Source organism: Vidua chalybeata, chromosome 3 (genome assembly GCF_026979565.1).
Source record: "Vidua chalybeata isolate OUT-0048 chromosome 3, bVidCha1 merged haplotype, whole genome shotgun sequence".
Classification (NCBI taxonomy): Eukaryota; Metazoa; Chordata; class Aves; order Passeriformes; family Viduidae; genus Vidua; species Vidua chalybeata.
This window is the reverse complement of record NC_071532.1, coordinates 9,553,848-9,570,822: the sequence shown is the minus strand read 5'-3', so window position 1 is coordinate 9,570,822 and position 16,975 is coordinate 9,553,848. Positions and strand designations below refer to the sequence as shown.

Genomic DNA, 16,975 nt, shown 5'->3' with positions numbered 1-16,975 from the left:
CAGTGGTGCACTTGTAGTGTGTGAATAAAGTCCCTTGATACATACACCTGTCATGGCAAATGCAATAAGCAGACAAAAGGATGAACTACATTCTGAAATGTTTGTCTTCTCCTGGATTAATGACTCAGTGTTATTGCTTGCAAATGACAGAAAAGCTAGCACAATTCAGACCCTAGGATTAATTTTTTGCTGTTGGTAAAATCAGCAATTACATAATTTACAGTTTCAGTTCAGTTTGATCTCTGATTAATATTAAAGGAAAAAGAACTGGAATCCACTTTCTTCCCATTCCTTTCCTCAGCTGTATTTGGCAGTTCATTTTCAAGCATGTCATTTGCTCTAGTTCCAATTTAGCCTGTCATCCAAACAAAAACTACTGTTTATAGCCCACTCCTCTGACAGCAGTCTGCAAAAAGGGATTGCATTTTTCATTTTCAATGAAAAGCCAGAAATTCATTATGCATGATCTGGAAAGAAGAATCAGTAGTAAAAAAATCAGGAACCAGACTGTACTTTCTCAGAGCCAATGACTTAAATTATTTGAGGTCAACTTGTTTTGGGTCTGCTTGTCTTAAGAAGAAAAGGAGGTGCAAGGTTAATAAGCAGGTAAAACTGTCAAGGAGCTGGACATCTAATCTCTCTCCTGAGCATCCCAGCCTTGATCATGAAAGACAGTCCATTCATTTAACAACAGATCTATTGAATTTACGTCATGGTGCCTGCTAAATGCCTCAGAGCAGCCAGACTGATATTTGCAGAAACCTCCAGCTATTTTTCACTCTGGAATGTGGGAACTTAGGGCTTTGTTACAGGGTAACAGCTGTAAAAATGTGAGTCTTAGAAAGTCTCATGGCACCATTTAAGTCTGGGCAAAAAACTCTGTGTCAGATTGTCTACAGCTCATTTAGTGCAGAAGTTAGCCAGAAGTTAAACCTAAGGTGGCTGGCAATTTTGCTGAAGGATGGCATCCTGGAACATAGGAATGGCTTCTGGGGGGAGGAGGGTTCCCTGGCCACACTGAAGTTTTCCAGGATTGCCCTTGTGCCTCTGCATGCAGTGGTCACATGGCACCAGCACGCTGTGCTCGGCGGCAGCATCTGCAGCATCATGACAGGGGCTGTTCCTGCACTGTGTGTGCTGTTTCCACTGGGTGTTCATCCAAACCAGACATTATATCTGGTTATGTCTGCTTGAAGACAGTAAAATATGGGAAATGACTGCCCCAACAGGTAAACGCTTCAGGAACAGAGCAAATAACCAGCTCCAATCCAAACCCCAAGGGAACAGCTCTGAAAATACTGTGAAGGGAAAGCCCGAGTCACAGGGTTCCATTTGCAGTTCTAGTATGACTGCAACACCAAGACTTCACACATGACTTAGAAGGGAAAAGCTAACTCATTTCTGTTTTGAATCTGTCTTATAAAATTAGATAATGCAACTTGGTGCTTTGTTCCTGGTTATCATGTCGGTCTTGTAGGAAAAATCATGCTTAAAAGCAAACCTGTTTCACACTGCATTTCTAGGAGACACTAACCCATTCTTACCCTTCATGATAAGGGAGCTTTTGATAGAGGATTGTTTTACTACAGTTGCTGAAATTTTCTGTGCTGTCAGTCACAGCAGTCCTGTCTATCATAGCTGCTAAGGTAGCACAGATGCTCTCCAAAAGAGCTTGCCTCTTGCTCTCTGAGGTCTTTATATTGCCAAGGCATAAAGTAAATCATCATTTCTGTTCCATCTCAACAGTGCTGTTTGCTGACTGTCTGCAAACTGATGTGGGAGATTCTGTATAGATTATGGGAGAACAAAATGAGGGCACCGGGGACTCTTTTCCTCCAACTGTACAGAGATCAGTGCTATAGATGGAAACATCCATGTATGATCCATTTCTGTTCTCTGACCCTGGTCTGTTTCTGCACATGGAGAACATGTTAACAACTGGTTGGATGATTACTGAGAGTCAAAGTTCTGGCTTCAGCTCAGGGCCAGGCTCACACTGCTCTGAAATACATACAGTACTGTAGCTGCTGGAACAAGATAAGCCTTCCAAGATCTCCTTGAGTGATTTAAAATTAGGATAAAATGAGGAAATATATTACAAAGATGATAGCTGATTGGTGTAATAGTGATCTGTCTCTGAGAGAGTGCAATAAGCACTAATTATGTTGGATTAAAATGGATTTTAACAGCTATATTTCACAGCAGAGTTAGAGGGCTCGATAACACATCAAAAGGCAATTAAATCTACCTTCCTCTCTAGCCCCAAGGCATGTTCAAGCATACCTATCTTCTTTGTGGTAGATATTTCCCTGTCCATAAGAGCTTTTTCAAATGATGGAGGACAGTAGAGTTTCCTTAGGACAGGCATGAAATTGTTCCCTAAAGAACAGAGTTTGAAACAATCACCAATTATCATGACAGAAGGTGCTCTTGAGTATTCTCATGGGACAGAGCTGACTTTTCTGAAAACCTTTCCAAGATGCAGAGCCTCAATTATTTATGATGAGTTAGTGAGCTGCTCCCCTAACAAACACAGAAGAAAAACCCTCTCACTGTTACAGTGCTTCTTATTACATCAAGATGTAGTTATTTGACCTATATTTTGATTGCAAAGCTGAGGACTGTGGAGATATTGGGGGAAATATAGAAAATAGTATTATTGTTATTGATATTAATATTAGCATTTAATAATTATCATAATCATCAACAACCTAAGTCTTTGGATTCTCTATTTTTTAAATTATCCCTCACTGTTTTCATAAATGTAGAGCCTTCACACAGAATCTCATGATTAGTAAGAAGCAGAAAAGGAAAGACACTGTGGACTCTACAACATATTTAATGGCTCTAAAAGTCAGCTGGACTATAAAGGAAAGTCTCAAAACCCACCTTCATTAATTATGTTTTAATATGTTTATGAGTCATGACAACTCTTCAACATGCAACCCAAATTAGATTTTTCTAATGAGTTTTCCCAAAATAAATGGCTTTGTGGGCCTTTCAAAGGCTACCTGGGCACCACGAAATGTTCTCTCATGGAGGAATTAGCTTTATTGCAAAGTCCTGGGCAGCAGTTTGAGAACGGCTCTGTCACACAGATTCACACAGTTTACCAGAATTTCTGGTAAGAACTGCATCAATGTTACCTGTTATACTAGCACTCATGAGTGAATGCATTAAATACTGAAGAGATACAACAATACCATGACACAAGTCAGATAAAATTAAACTAGAAAATGCTAGGGGATGTGGCAAACAGCAGGTCTGATGCACTGGCAGATGTCCAGATCAGGAATGAAAAATGTTTGCCTTCAGGTTTGTCTAAGAATAAGTTAATTTGAACAATTACGATGCTGAAAATGTGAGATTTAACCTCTTACGAGTCTAAATCAAATACTCAGATAATCTGCACCACCACCTTTATGACCTGTACCTGATAGCAATAAAATAAATCCTTGTTTACCATTCTGTTCATCACATCTGACATGCCTTACTTGAATAATGTTTAATTTGATCAATTGTTCCAATTTTGAGTACTGAAGCCAACACACATGCAAGAGAGACAGAGGCACCCACTGAAAAGGCTCTAACTCCTCTGTGTTAGACAAGGTAGGCTCTCTATGTTAAGAGAAAGCAATCATTTTCCTAAGTATGGCAAGTTTGTCTTAAAAAAATGTAGTTAAAAATAAAATAATGCTGCTCCACTTACATTCCAGTCTATAGTAACAAAGAAAGGGTGACGCTTAATTTCTTCCACACCATCAAATCCAGCACCTGAGAAGAGAATGAAAGAATCAAAATGAAGTCATGCTTATAAGAGAGCTGCATGATGTCTCTTCTCCACTCTCCCTCCTCATCCCCACTTTTCTTCTGACAAAGTGAGAGTCCTGATCTGAAAGGTTCTAGTCAAGAAATTCTGAATGGTGCAAGTGCCATCACAGTATAAACTGACAAAGATACTGACAAGGGCACTTCATTAAGGACATTCTGATCCCAAGGGTCTTTTACTTTTCTCTAATTGAGGCTGCTGCCCAGGCTTTGGGTGAGGCTGGGGATGTCAGCCACAGCAGAGGGCATGCATCAGCAAGGTCAGGAAAGGCCCCAGGAAATCCCGATACTCTGGCAAGGCTCCACCAGTGGCAGTTTTTCTATCCACACTGACTTTCAAATCTTGACTAGCTACTGTTCTCCACTGGCACAGAAAGCTGCAGTACAGGCAAGTACAGACTCAAAATGCCAAAAAGCTCCAAAATGTTTTGAGGTAAGCCAGGGTTTTAGCTCCCCCTCTTCACATACTGTCTTCAGATTCCTGTGAGCACCAAAATCATCACTCTCAGTGTTATGTTTCCTTCACCATTAAATTTCTGTTACATTACTGTAGGAAATTGTGGCAAAGTCTTCTGAGATCTGGTAATGAATCTAATTCCTTCATCATTTTTGCCTTATGTTTTCACTGAATATTGACTTTTTCATTCCTTCAGCTCAATTTATTTGCTTCAGTGCTATCACAGAACCAAACCAGTACTCAGTAATAATTAAAAGAACTGTCAGAGAGGATTTAGAATGCCATTTTTGGGCTTGATTTGACCTTATTATTAGCAATTTCATTTTCATTTCAAGGAGAATTAAACTCTGGAAGCAAAGGCTTTGCACTGCAATTCTGGAATCAGTTCCTGAAGGCTACCCAGCCTACTTCTTCTCAAGCATGCTGAGCAACCTTGATTCTCAAAAGGATTTGGGATTCCTAAGCACCTTGCAAGGGGCACTCAGCAGCTCAGAGGACTCAGCTTTTTATACATGCAATATTTGCACTTTGGGAAGATTAGCATTACAAGCAACTTTACAAAGGCCTTGACAACTGAAGCTTTGGTAAAATGTGATGTCTGCTCTCCTTGTGTACAAGACTGTTATGGATGTTTGTCAAAATGCAGTGATCAGGAACTGCTTCCTACAACCTGCTTAACACTCACTGATGAATGGATATGGGAAGCAAACACTCTGTAAACATAACATGCGGGACTGTCTGCCAGGCCTGCTGGAAAACAGCGAAGAGGGATGGTCTCCTGCTTAATTCCCCATCCCAGTAATCTTTCAGTATAGGCAAGTGATGCCCATGAGCGTGAACAATCCTAGCTTGCCATACAAAATTATGTGCTCAGAGGTGACCAGTCCTGCTGAGGAGTCTGTGAGTTATGACAGACAGACATTTCTAGGCAAACACAACATGAAATCAAACCTTAGAAAAAGAGGACAAAAGGGACAACATCATTGCACTGCCACTGTGTAAGTCTGTTGCATTTCTGCAACTGGAGTATGGATTGTAGCTGACACACTCCCCTGTAAAATGGTATACTGATTAAAGTTAGGAAGAATCAAAGAAGGCCAACAAGTAATATTATGGAATGACTGAGTAAGTCAGGACTTTTCAGCCTGGAAACAGATGACCAAGGAAGTATAAAATAGATCACTAAATGATGCCAACAGGAATGAGGTTCAGAGAACCTGGAGATGTTTCCTCAGGAAACAGACAGTTGTGTGATGTGGAATTACTTGGAAAAGACTATGTGGCACAAAATACTTATATGGGTTCATGGGGAGGCCAGGAAAGTCTGTTGAAAATAATCTGTTGAAGATTACTTCATCGACAAACCACAAGAGGCTTGGGAAACCCTTTGCTTGACCTTAAAGCAGGAATAGGGTAGGTGAAAATTTGGGTGAAGTAACACATATGCTTATCCTGTTCTTACATATCCCTAGGCAGTTGTTTGTGGTCCATGGGTATTGAACAAGAAAATAACAAGTCTTTGAATAGGACTTATTCTATTATTTCCCTAGCATATTTTTGTTCAATGCACAGTCTGAAGTCTGCAAGATTCCCTTGGCAGATTCATTCTGATTTTAGCAATGCCAACAGAAACACAAAACCAACAGAGTTACTCTGAAGAGAATTACATTAAGCAAATCTCCAGAAAAGAAGTATCTGTGAAAAATGCTTTGAGTTGAGTGGTGGTGATGGAAACTGCAACATGCATTAAATGTCCCTTACCACATCAGGATGAAACCCAAGTGCCAGACTGATTTTGCAGGACTGGGATAAATGCTCAGACACTATAAGACACTAGTAACATATTCTAGACTGAGGATAATTGCTAATGCATTCCATTTTCTCTGCTCTGCCGTTTCCCTACCACTTCTGTTTTCCTCTTGCTTAGCCTAATGGATATGTCATTGTGTGTTGAGAATGACATGCTTTTTTTCAGATAATCTCTTTGAAAGCCACAATTTTTGCTACTGTTGTTCTTCTTTTTCCCACAAACCTAAAGATATAAGGACCAAGAAAAAAAAGTCCACCCCCAGCTACTTCTTTTAGTGGGGGCTGCCGTGTTTACTAATAAATGCAAGCATGCAGTTGAGGCAGGCATTTGTTTGAAAAAGTTTAATTTCTCAGCTGGGGCCACCTCAGCTCTGGCACAGAAGGAATATGTTGTAAAGTGCAAGGTCTTAATAAAGAGATTTAAGATGGTAATAGCCTCATTTTGCAGGGAGTGGCTCACTTCCAATTCTTAGCAACTGATTTTATGCTATGGAGAAGGTTCAGCACTTCCTGCAGTTTTTATTCCCTGACCCTCCCTGCCATAAGAATTACTGGTGTAGCCCACAACCCCTTCCTGGACTGTGTGCTGTGGCTGCAGGCAGCAGCATGTGGCCTGGTCCTCTCCTCAGCTGGAGGAGCAGAGCACCCCAAGGGTGCATTCAGAACCAGCTCTGGGAACCAGGAGGACAGCCCTGACCTCACTGCAAAAGTCCTCAGGAGACATTAGGCATCAGTGCTTATGGTGGAGTCTCTCTGGGCTTGCTCAGCATGTTTCAGCCACTTATCTACCACCTGCAAATCTAAAGGGTACTGAGAAGAGATGTGCTTTCGTGGAGAAAAGAAAAACACTGCAGAGGTCGTGACTGGAAAGGCCTGCTGCATGGGGATGGACATTTCTTGGCACAGAGATGGGTATTCAGCAAACATCTGAAGCACAGCACACAGCAGCGCACTGCACCACCACAAACCTTTCACCTTCCTCAAAGTTTCTAGTGAGTTTGGGTTTTTTAACTTCACTTCAATTTGGCAATAAGACCTATCAGTCAAGAATAATCAGCACAATCAAACCTATTGCCTGCAAATATTCTTATGTGCCATCCAGTCCCCTGAGGGTCCGAGAAGATAAATAATTCTTTCAGATCAAATTGCCAGGTTAAACACATTATAGAATGCATTTATATAAAAGCAACCTCACATTACTGAGAACTTAATTATTTAAGTTTTATGCCTGCAATAAAAATGCCTGCAAACAGTAAGAGTAGAATGTTTTATTTTTAATTGTTTTTGATTATTGAATCATTATGGCCAACAGGAGCCTTGAAATATTAGGGGGGGGGAAAGAAGACCTAAGAAACCTGAAAATTGATTACTTGGATATTCAAATTCATCAGAAGGAGTTTCTAACTTCTTAGTTGCAAATAATAAAATTTTAGTGTCTTGACAGCTTCAGAATCTTTTTAGTGAGCTAGAATTTTTGAGGTATTTTTCTAAGGTTTACAAGAAAGCTTTACTGTCACTCTGACAAAGGTGAAAGCTGTTTTCTGCTTAAACTTATAATTTTAAAAAGTTAAAGCCTGAAGTTTTCTATGTGCCAAAGCAGAATGTATCTTACCTGAGAACATGTGATTAAGAAAATGGTAATGATTTCCTTGGCTTTTACTCTGAGCCTATGGGTATATGCTTTTATTTTAAACTTTCTTGGTCGAGTGTCTCAATTATAAGGACCCTGGACACTTTCATACTGCTCAGCAGCATAGGGAGTTTGTTAGATAATTTGTTTTTTATATAAAATATATTTTTAATATGTATTTGTTAAATAATCATGTTAAATAATAAATAATTTTTTTACCTACCTGAGAGATCCAGGCCTTAGAGCAAGTGCCTTACCTAGTTCCTGGAAATGTAACGAACTAACACTTTCATCCTAAAGTTTTACTTCTGAGTGCTTACTCCTTATTTGTCTGGGTATTCAGTTAGTTTAAGAGTTTAAAATTATGCTTATCCATAATCTGAAATTGTTGTCCTTAGAGCAATACTACCAAAGCAGTGCTAAGCAGACTATTTGTACAGCAAATAGGCTCAGAAAAGAACAGATAGTGCCCAAAACCAGGGATACCAAAGGAAGACTTTCCATTACTTAAAAATTTGTCACAAATATTAATATGGGCATCAGACTTAAAAATAGAAGCGGGTAAATCAGATTACTAAGTTTCTTTTCAGTCTTGCCTAACTCACTTCAACCCAAATATTTCTTCCATTAATAATTCAAAGCTTCAAAACACAATTTCAAAGCAAAATTTCAGAATACATCATCAATCTTTACTTCTGTTTGTTAAGATACCAAAATCAAATGGCAAAAAGCATCTTTTGTCTTGCAAATGTTTAAAATTGGATTTTGGAACTAAATACACTTTCCATATTAGCAAATTTATGAAATAATGGCTGAAATCAACTGTTTGATCCATAATGTGGTTCATTTATTCTAGCATGCTTCATTAATTTTCCAATGAATTTTCAAATCAGGATTTCTAAGTCTACTTTTCTTTAAATGTTATTATTTCTTTTGCAGAAAAAGCGAAAATCCACAAGGCTGAAGCAGTCCTTTTATCTACTGACTTCTGTTCAGTATTTAGGCCAACTATTCAAGCTTTTCTTCTTTTGTTATCAACAGGTTCCTTTCCATCTTCCTTTGTGCTGATTCTCAATCAGTTAAAACAGAGAATGCCTTCGGGAGCTTTCTACCATTATCCCTGAAATATTAAGATCTATTTTTTCTGATGCCCTTTTAGATTTTATTTCCTTGGACATTTGTATTATAAATAATGTCCTTCTTTCTTTCTTTTTTTTTTTTTTTTTCCCTCCAAGCCTTCCCAGTATTTCAATACACCTCAGGTTTTAAAAAGCTGACCCCTAGCAATTCCCCATTATTAACATATGAGGGCTAGAATTGTTTTAGCATGAGCAGCTTTTTAAGGACCGGTATATCCAGAAACTCCCACTGACTTCACTGGAGCTCCATTTTGGATGGATAGCAATTTGTGAGAAGCCACAAAACAAGCAGAGCAGAATAAAACCAAGAGATGGAGACAGGGAGGAAACAGCAGAAAGAAATAGAGATAGGAAGTGGGAAAAAGTTCATATTTGGTGCAGCATCCAATTTTTCTGAAGAGAGATTAAACCTAGAAATCCCAATACTCTGTTCTTCCCCTGTGTAAAACAAGTTTCTTGAGAGCAATTGAAACCTGCTGAGAAAATGTGTTTTTCTACTCTCGTGTTTGCAGTATATCAGAATACAAGGCTACCATTTAGATCAAGAGGTAAAACAAATGGGGAGGCATTCCCTCTGTGGGCCATATGGGATCCCCCTGGCAGGACAGGGGCCAGTGACACACTGCAGGATGACTCCCCACTGCCACCCAGCACTGGGCTTGATTGGGTTGTCCCCACATGCCTGTGGGGAACAACAACAAAATCTGCAGTGGCAGTCATGCCATAGGCATTATCCATGACCTCATCAAATGCAATTAATTTCTTCATAAAACCTGTAATCAAAGCTACAGATGACGTAAGATACATTATCCAGTATATATGTTTAGTTTATCACAATCTAAACAGGATTATTAACAAAGGGTGAAGACATATTGATGCCTTAAGATTTTAGCTTTTATATCTTTCAAGTCCTATACTGCATTAGTGCAAAGGTCTAAACTCCATATAAAGTGTCTTCATGTTTTGGTCAGACAAAACAATCCCTTTAGGCCTGAGATCCAAGGACACAGCACAGCCTCAGGCCCCGAAAAGTATAAACAAAAGTGAATTGTGGGGAGTGAGCTGGGGGAAAATGGCTTCATTACCTGAACCTGTAACTGAAGGATTAACCCCTGATATGCAAATAGACCAAACTTACACTGTCTGAAAAACTTGTGACCATTGTCCATCTTGTAGCACCGCCCAAGATGTATCTATTGAAGGCCTTTTATAAATACCTACTTTATTCTATTAACTCTGTCTAGCCTCAGTTCTCGGTAGCCACTCCAAGGCATCAACATCACTAAAAAGGACATGTTGTATTTGGCTAATAAGGAATAAAGTCTACTGCAAGACTGCCCCTAGCTAACAGAATGAGACAGGATTGAAATGCATTTGAGAATGGGAGAGATGAAACCTGAGATTTGTAGCTAAATTATACAGATTTTAAACCACATTTGTTTCTCAGTTCCTTATATTATCATACACAGCAGGTATCTTAAATCATTCATAAAAGCTGGCAGTTCACTCACCCTCTTTACCAAAAAAATGAAACACAAGTTGATATCATGTTTTAGATTTCAATGCTTTGCCCGTACTCCTTACAAATTCCTCTAGTGATGCTGAAGTTTCACTGTGCTCTGGGAAGGAATGCCAAATGCCATCTAATGAAGAGGATAATCACTGGAAAAGATGAGCTGAGAGGTGCAACTCACCCCCCAAAAGTCAGGGAGCACAAAACGAATGTGCTGATCAAACACACACGTACCTAATCTGTTGGAGGGGTTCCTTTTGAAGAGGGCTCGCAGCAGGCTCTGGGCTTCTATGCTCAAAAACTGTGGCATTCCCAGCTTGGCTCTGAAAGAACACAATGCTTGAAAAGAAAATAGATTTTCCAAGCTTTTTTTCCATCCCACTGTGGCAGAAACAGCGGAACTGTAGTGGTCATGATGGGCAGACACATGAAATCTGTGACCAAAGGCTACCTAAGCATAGTGCAATGCAGAGTGAGAAGCTGATCTTAAGGAAGGTTTTACCACTAACTTCACTAGAGGTAGAACAGATCTAATCTCATAAGATTTTTGCAACCTAAATAGGCAATTTTCCTACAGAATTTTTTCACTTTTTTAGTTTGCTGGAATAAATTTGGCAATCAAGAGGAATTTAAACAATCAAACTTAATGAAAAAAAATGTATACTAAACTGCATACTGTTTAAAGAGAATAAAGCTTTTCTCTTGGCCATTCACTACTACACAAAAAATGCAGTAGAAAGCAAAGCTAAGCTTCAAATACTTTTGTCTGCATTTAACATTAAATGAATGGGACATCGCAAAGGAGAAGATTTGAAACTTGGCAACAACAAAATATAAGATGTCCTACAGAAATCTGACTCTCCCACATTTTGTGGATACTGACATTATCACAAAAAATAAGATAAATTTCTTTTGTAAGTCCCTCTCAGAAATGCACTTCCTACTCCAGTACATGTTTAGTCTGAAGGCAACTTCAGAGTTAAACACAGACATCAGCTTTGTCTGTCTTACTAAATTCATGCCTTGCATGGCTTTGGAAAGTTCATTATGTACATCATTATTCTCTACTCATCAAATATTTGGGCCCTATGGAGTCTCCAGATGGTAGAGTTAACTCACAGTTAGAAGAATGAAAGCAGTTTTGATACTCACTTGAGAATGAGTGCCATTGTCTCCTTTCTGTCTTTTCCCTGGAAGGGTAATGATCCCGTCAGCATCTCAAACTGTGGAGTAGCAACAAAATGGTAAATCAAACGTGCATTGGGATAGTCTGCATAACTGACACATCTACCTTCTATTTCCAACACAACTGAAAACTAGAGGAAAAGAAATAATCCAACAAGCTGTGCTTCAATTAAAAATGGCCCAGCACGTCTGGATGACTGTTCCATTCTAGAGATGTGTTACAAACTGTTTACACTGATATTTGTTGTCAAGTTTTGGTATGTTTGAGAAGAAGTGTCACATATGGTGCTTCCTCCAGCACCTGTTGTTTTATGACCAATGCTGGCAATGAGGTATTTGGCTAGAGGGATCTTTATCCTGCATGGATATGGCTCTTCTTAGGTGTTTGGCATGCTCTACCATGCAAGAAAAACGGATTTGATATGCCACTCCCCACCTTTTTAAGTTGAGTCAAACCACCTCTTTCATTGTGTATTTGCAACACTTAGAGATGCCTCTCTGATATTTTGCAGGAGAAACAAGACTAAACTCCACATTCTCAAGGCTTTCGAGTGTGCCTTTTCTCTTCTGCTTTGGTTCCTCAGTCTGTACTCAGTGATGAATCTCATGTCACATTTAACCGAACCCAAATCTCAAAGCAAAACTCAACAGTCATCATCAATTATTTGCCTAAGTCAAGTGTTGAAACATCAATCAGTTATGGTTCCTTGGAGACAAATTAGTGCTTTCAGTAAATTTGACAGGAATTTCACATCTGTAAGAAGTGAAAAAAAAAAAAAAAACAGAACCCCAGCTGAAGAAGCTTGCCTAACTTGGATTCAACACCAGGTCTTTCACACAGCTCTCACCATGGTGTTTTATGGAGTGGCAGCTGCTTGCTCTGACTAAGGGAGGCTGAAGGCTGTGCATCACCAAATATAAAGACATCAAGAACATAATTCAGCTTGGACACAAAGGAAAACTGTGTCCATTGCGGGTAGGGTGAACTGTTACTTGTTTGTGTCTGTCACTCAGGCTTTGGATCTCTTCTACTATAGTGAAATAATTAATTAGTGTAATTAATTAATCTAATAACTAATACTCATTGCTATAACCTGCTAAGGCAGGAAGGATTCTTCAAGTCTTATATAGTTTTTGTACCTTATCCCACAAGAAACCACAGTGCTCCCACAAAGCACATTTGTGCTAAGAAGGATTCTTTCATTACCAAAATTTGTGTCAGACTGCCCCACAGCTTCACCCGTCCTCATGCCCAGATTAAATACAGCTATACCAGAAGAAAAATATAAAAAACAGAAGAAAACTAATGGTGAACCTGCAATGCTAATTCTGGGAGAAGGGCAGAGGAGATGTTTAGAAGTCAGATAACTAATTGAATATAGTTAATTTAAGGATTAATCTTCATTAGTAACAAATTACCTCAAGGCACTAAAACACATAGTAGAAACAGAAATAAACCCACTTAAAAAATGTATATGGCTGCCAAATATAAACAAGATTTGGAAAAAAACAAATGTATTAACTTCTGCTTGGGTTAGGAGAGGCAAGAAAAGAGCTGCCTGGTAGACCTGGAGGAAAGCAGCTCGTTTTCTACAAAGAAACATAATGGGGGAGAATTTTTAAACCTGCCTAGATGACACTGGAGCTTAAATACCATTTTCAAAGTCATTCTGAAGTCATTATTAAAGCCTTAGTTCTCATGGAAGTGCTCAGATATACTGGGAATGAAGGGTAGAGAACAGTGCTTCCCAGGGCAGCAGCAGCAATGGTACAGATTGTACCAAACCCTCCTGGTGATTTCTAGAGCGTTTATGCTTATGGTAAATACCTAATGTTCACTTACTCTTGCTCACATTACTTTGTTATTATAATAAATCTAATTTAGTGGCACCAACAATGGCTGCTATGTCTCATTTATACTAGCATAAATGGGCTTGACACTGCTGATGCAGATGATACAGATACAAGCAACAACTTGGTCAGTGACTATGTGGGAAAGGACTGTAGTTCCCACCCAACCCAATATCCCAGGAATACCTGCAAATGCACCATGACTGCAAGGGACAGAGACAAGAAGGAAGGAATTTGGAAGAAACTTAAGCTGCAGGAGGGAGCAGGGGGAATGACTGCTCTGGAGGCTGCAGGAAACATTTACTGTGCTGCTGTAGAGGCCAGCACTTTGTTACCACATCTCCAGTTGTGCAGGCCTAATGTTGAGATTAATTCAAGTTCAGAAGAAATGCAGTTAACATCAATATTTAAAGTGAAAGGCAGCCATGTAAGTTAAGAGTACCACAGCTTTTTACTTTAATGAATTTAGCTAAGCAGCATCTGGAAGAAAGCATTAGTTTCTCAACAGTCCTGACTAAATCTGTTGAAGGTTCAAAATGAAAGAACAAGACTGAAAAAAAATTGAAATTGTTAAAGCTATCATTCCACTGCACAGTTACCTGTCTTCCTGCTTATTTTTTCAAAAAGTCAAAAATCTTGCTAAATCTGAAAATGAAAACAGAAGTGAGAACATGCTGCTCACACTCTTGCACATAAATACAGAGCTGTATGGGTCACAGCAGGTTGACAAGAAGCTGAGACTAGGGGTGAATGAACTCTGCAGTATTTTTGTCTATTAAAGCAGTCCCTATAGTTTTGCTGGGGATCTCAATTTTCATTTTCTCTACTTCTCCATCTGTAGAAACCATCTGTTTGCTCCTTCCTTCCCACCAATTCACTTCCCAGGTGTTTTGGAGGGCCATCTTCTGTTAGATTTCTGAAGGCTGCACCTCCCTCCAACCTTGACTTCCTTTCTGTACCATAGAAAGTGCAAGAAAGGCAAATATTCTTTGTTCCAGTTCAGCTGCCTATTTAGAGAACCACAGAATTAGGCTTAATGGGCCTCTGGAGTCACATAATCCGTGCTGAGGTCTCAATACACTATGCATTGCTCCCTTTCTCTAGTTTTCAGGGCAGTCTCCAATTTCAGTAGGCAAAGCATGAGCACCTCCCAGAAGATATAGGTGTGGGAAAACCTTGGAGAAGCGTGCCACATTTCCTGAGGAAATTCAGGATTCAAGAAGTGACCCAGGAAGGTTATTGGAGAAGATAATGAGTGAGAAAAAATCCTCAGCCTGGGTAACTGCCGCATGAATCTTCCTAATGAATGGAAGAAGAGCATTTTGTGCAAACTACTTCAGCCCAAGTCTGCTGAAGTATCCTGAGCACAGGATAAAACTCAGAGTTACAAAGAAACTTGAAACCATTCAGTTTTGGAAAACAGAGAGAGACACTCTCATCAGAATGGCCAGGTTGTCCTCTCAACACTTCCAGTCATTTTCCAGGTATCTGAGAACTGCTCAAGCACTCAGTTTAATACTTGCAAAATGCATTAAATATTTTTCATTATCTGTGTGAAACATAATGAATTAGTGTTCACAAAGGGTTGAACCCCTTAACACAGCAACAAGCATAAACATTCAAAATAATGTTCATGAAGACCATCTCTTGCACTGGGAATAAAAAAAGTGTAATAATGGGATTTTGTAAAAGAAGACTGATACTTTGATGTTTTGCATTGATTTTTCCAATGTCACAAAATTAGTACAGAGCTGAATACTTTGGATACCAAAGGGACATTTTCTTTTCTTGTGAAGACTTAATTACTTGCTGACACATATAAACACATTTTTTTCTTGTTTGGGACTGCTACCAAGTCATCACAGCCATTTCTGTAATTATATTTCCCTCTCTGCTCACATGACTCTCAAAGGTGTACAGTGGTTTTTTTTCCTGAACTGAAAGAGATACAACTTTCCTAAGGTCTGTGACCTTGTAAATCAGCTGGTAGGATGAACTACAAAAACACTGCTTTGTGAGGCCTTCCAAGAGGTTTGACATGTTAGATCAGGCAGAACAGTTTATCTGGGCTACAGAAATGGCAGTGTGGGCATCAAAAACTCTTGCAGCGGAGCTGAAAAGGTATTTCATACCCAACTTTTTAGCAATGTAGGCCAAACACTTGTACATGAAGATCTCTTGATACAAAGCTTTTGCAGAGTATATCCTATCCAAAACCTCCAATGCAGTGAGCAAGATACAGAAAGGCAGAAAAGGAAAACTGTCTGGTCATGATAAACCACATAAATTCACCAGCAGAAATTATTGAAGTGTTTCAGCAGTCATCACCACATACTTAATGAGAAGCAGGGACTGTCTTCTGGAATGCTGGAAGGGGTGAATTTTAAGATTTGTGTAACTGTACCTGCTGACACACAGTAAGCTACCATAAAACAATTCAAATAAACTCAGCAGCAAACAAACAGAGCAGGTAACAGTTTCAGCTGTGTGGCCTGTGTCAAAGACCTGGCAGTAAATGAAGTTCTACTGCTGTTGACAACTGTTGAAGTTTTACTGTTGCTGACAGTTAATGTTGTTGTTGGCAGGTGAATAATAATTCATGAAATAATTAATAACACAATTAATAAATAAGACCAGAACTTGGTCATTTTCAGACAAGTTTGTTTTGCTATTAATAATCACAACATGCCACATTTAAGGAGTGTGCAAGGATCATTCAGTTTGATTCTAGTCTGTGCCCTGGTCAGTGTGGGTTGGCAAGAAGCTGCCAGCACAAGCTGACTCCTCATGCTGAAGCAGCAATCCCTCTTCACAGAACAGAACAGACAAGTGAGTGTTTGGTTGCTCTGATGATGAGGAAGATACAGGCCATGCTGTAACTATCAGACTAATATGTTCCCTTTTTTGATAGGAATTTTAGATAGGAAAATTACACTGTCACATACACTTCTTTTGAATCTATGCGTATTTCATCAACTGGCGTATTTTCTTCATCTATTTTACATCATACTGCAAAGTGCTTAGGAAGAAATGCTAATAAATAATTTGAATAGCATTTAATTATCTTAAGTTTTTCAGACTGATAAAAACAGCTTCCATAGTAGAACATATATATGACAGAACAAGGAAAACAAGGAGAAAAGAGCAAAGTGAAAGACAGCATCACAAAATCTTGCCAGACATTTCATGTGTGAAAATATATGGTTTTTTGGTCCCAATCAGCTAAATGTTGAAAAGGAAAAAAGGTTGAACTGGTTGACATATTTTTCTCTAAAATAATCTGGTAACACTTAAAGGCTTAAAACATTAGCTTGGAGTTAAAAGGGTTTTACTTTCTTTAATTCATCTCCTTTTATAGGGATTCTTATCTTTTCTTATTCTAATATGCTGAATTCTTAGGGGAGAGTTGAAAAGAGCAATGGAAAGGAAAAAAAAAAAAAGAAGAAAGCCTAGCAAAACCCAGGGAGGAAGTAGTCCAGTTTATTAGGAGTTTATTAGCTGGTGAAAGAACAATCTATACACCATATGCACCATCTTTTAATGGGAGACAAAGAGTGAGAAGA

At 39.0% G+C, this 16,975-nt stretch overlaps 1 protein-coding gene across 1 annotated transcript in view; it reads right to left on the bottom strand.

The window, feature by feature from the left end:
- The window catches only part of RPS6KA2 (ribosomal protein S6 kinase A2), a 157,136-nt gene that overhangs the window by 39,363 nt on the left and 100,798 nt on the right, over positions 1 to 16,975 (bottom strand). Inside the window, exons 9-11 of the mRNA XM_053938453.1 lie at positions 11,529 to 11,599; positions 10,611 to 10,699; positions 3,710 to 3,774 (exon numbers count right to left, since the gene is read on the bottom strand). Of these exons, the coding sequence (XP_053794428.1) occupies positions 3,710 to 3,774; positions 10,611 to 10,699; positions 11,529 to 11,599 (225 nt within the window). The remainder of the gene's footprint in view (positions 1 to 3,709; positions 3,775 to 10,610; positions 10,700 to 11,528; positions 11,600 to 16,975) is intronic.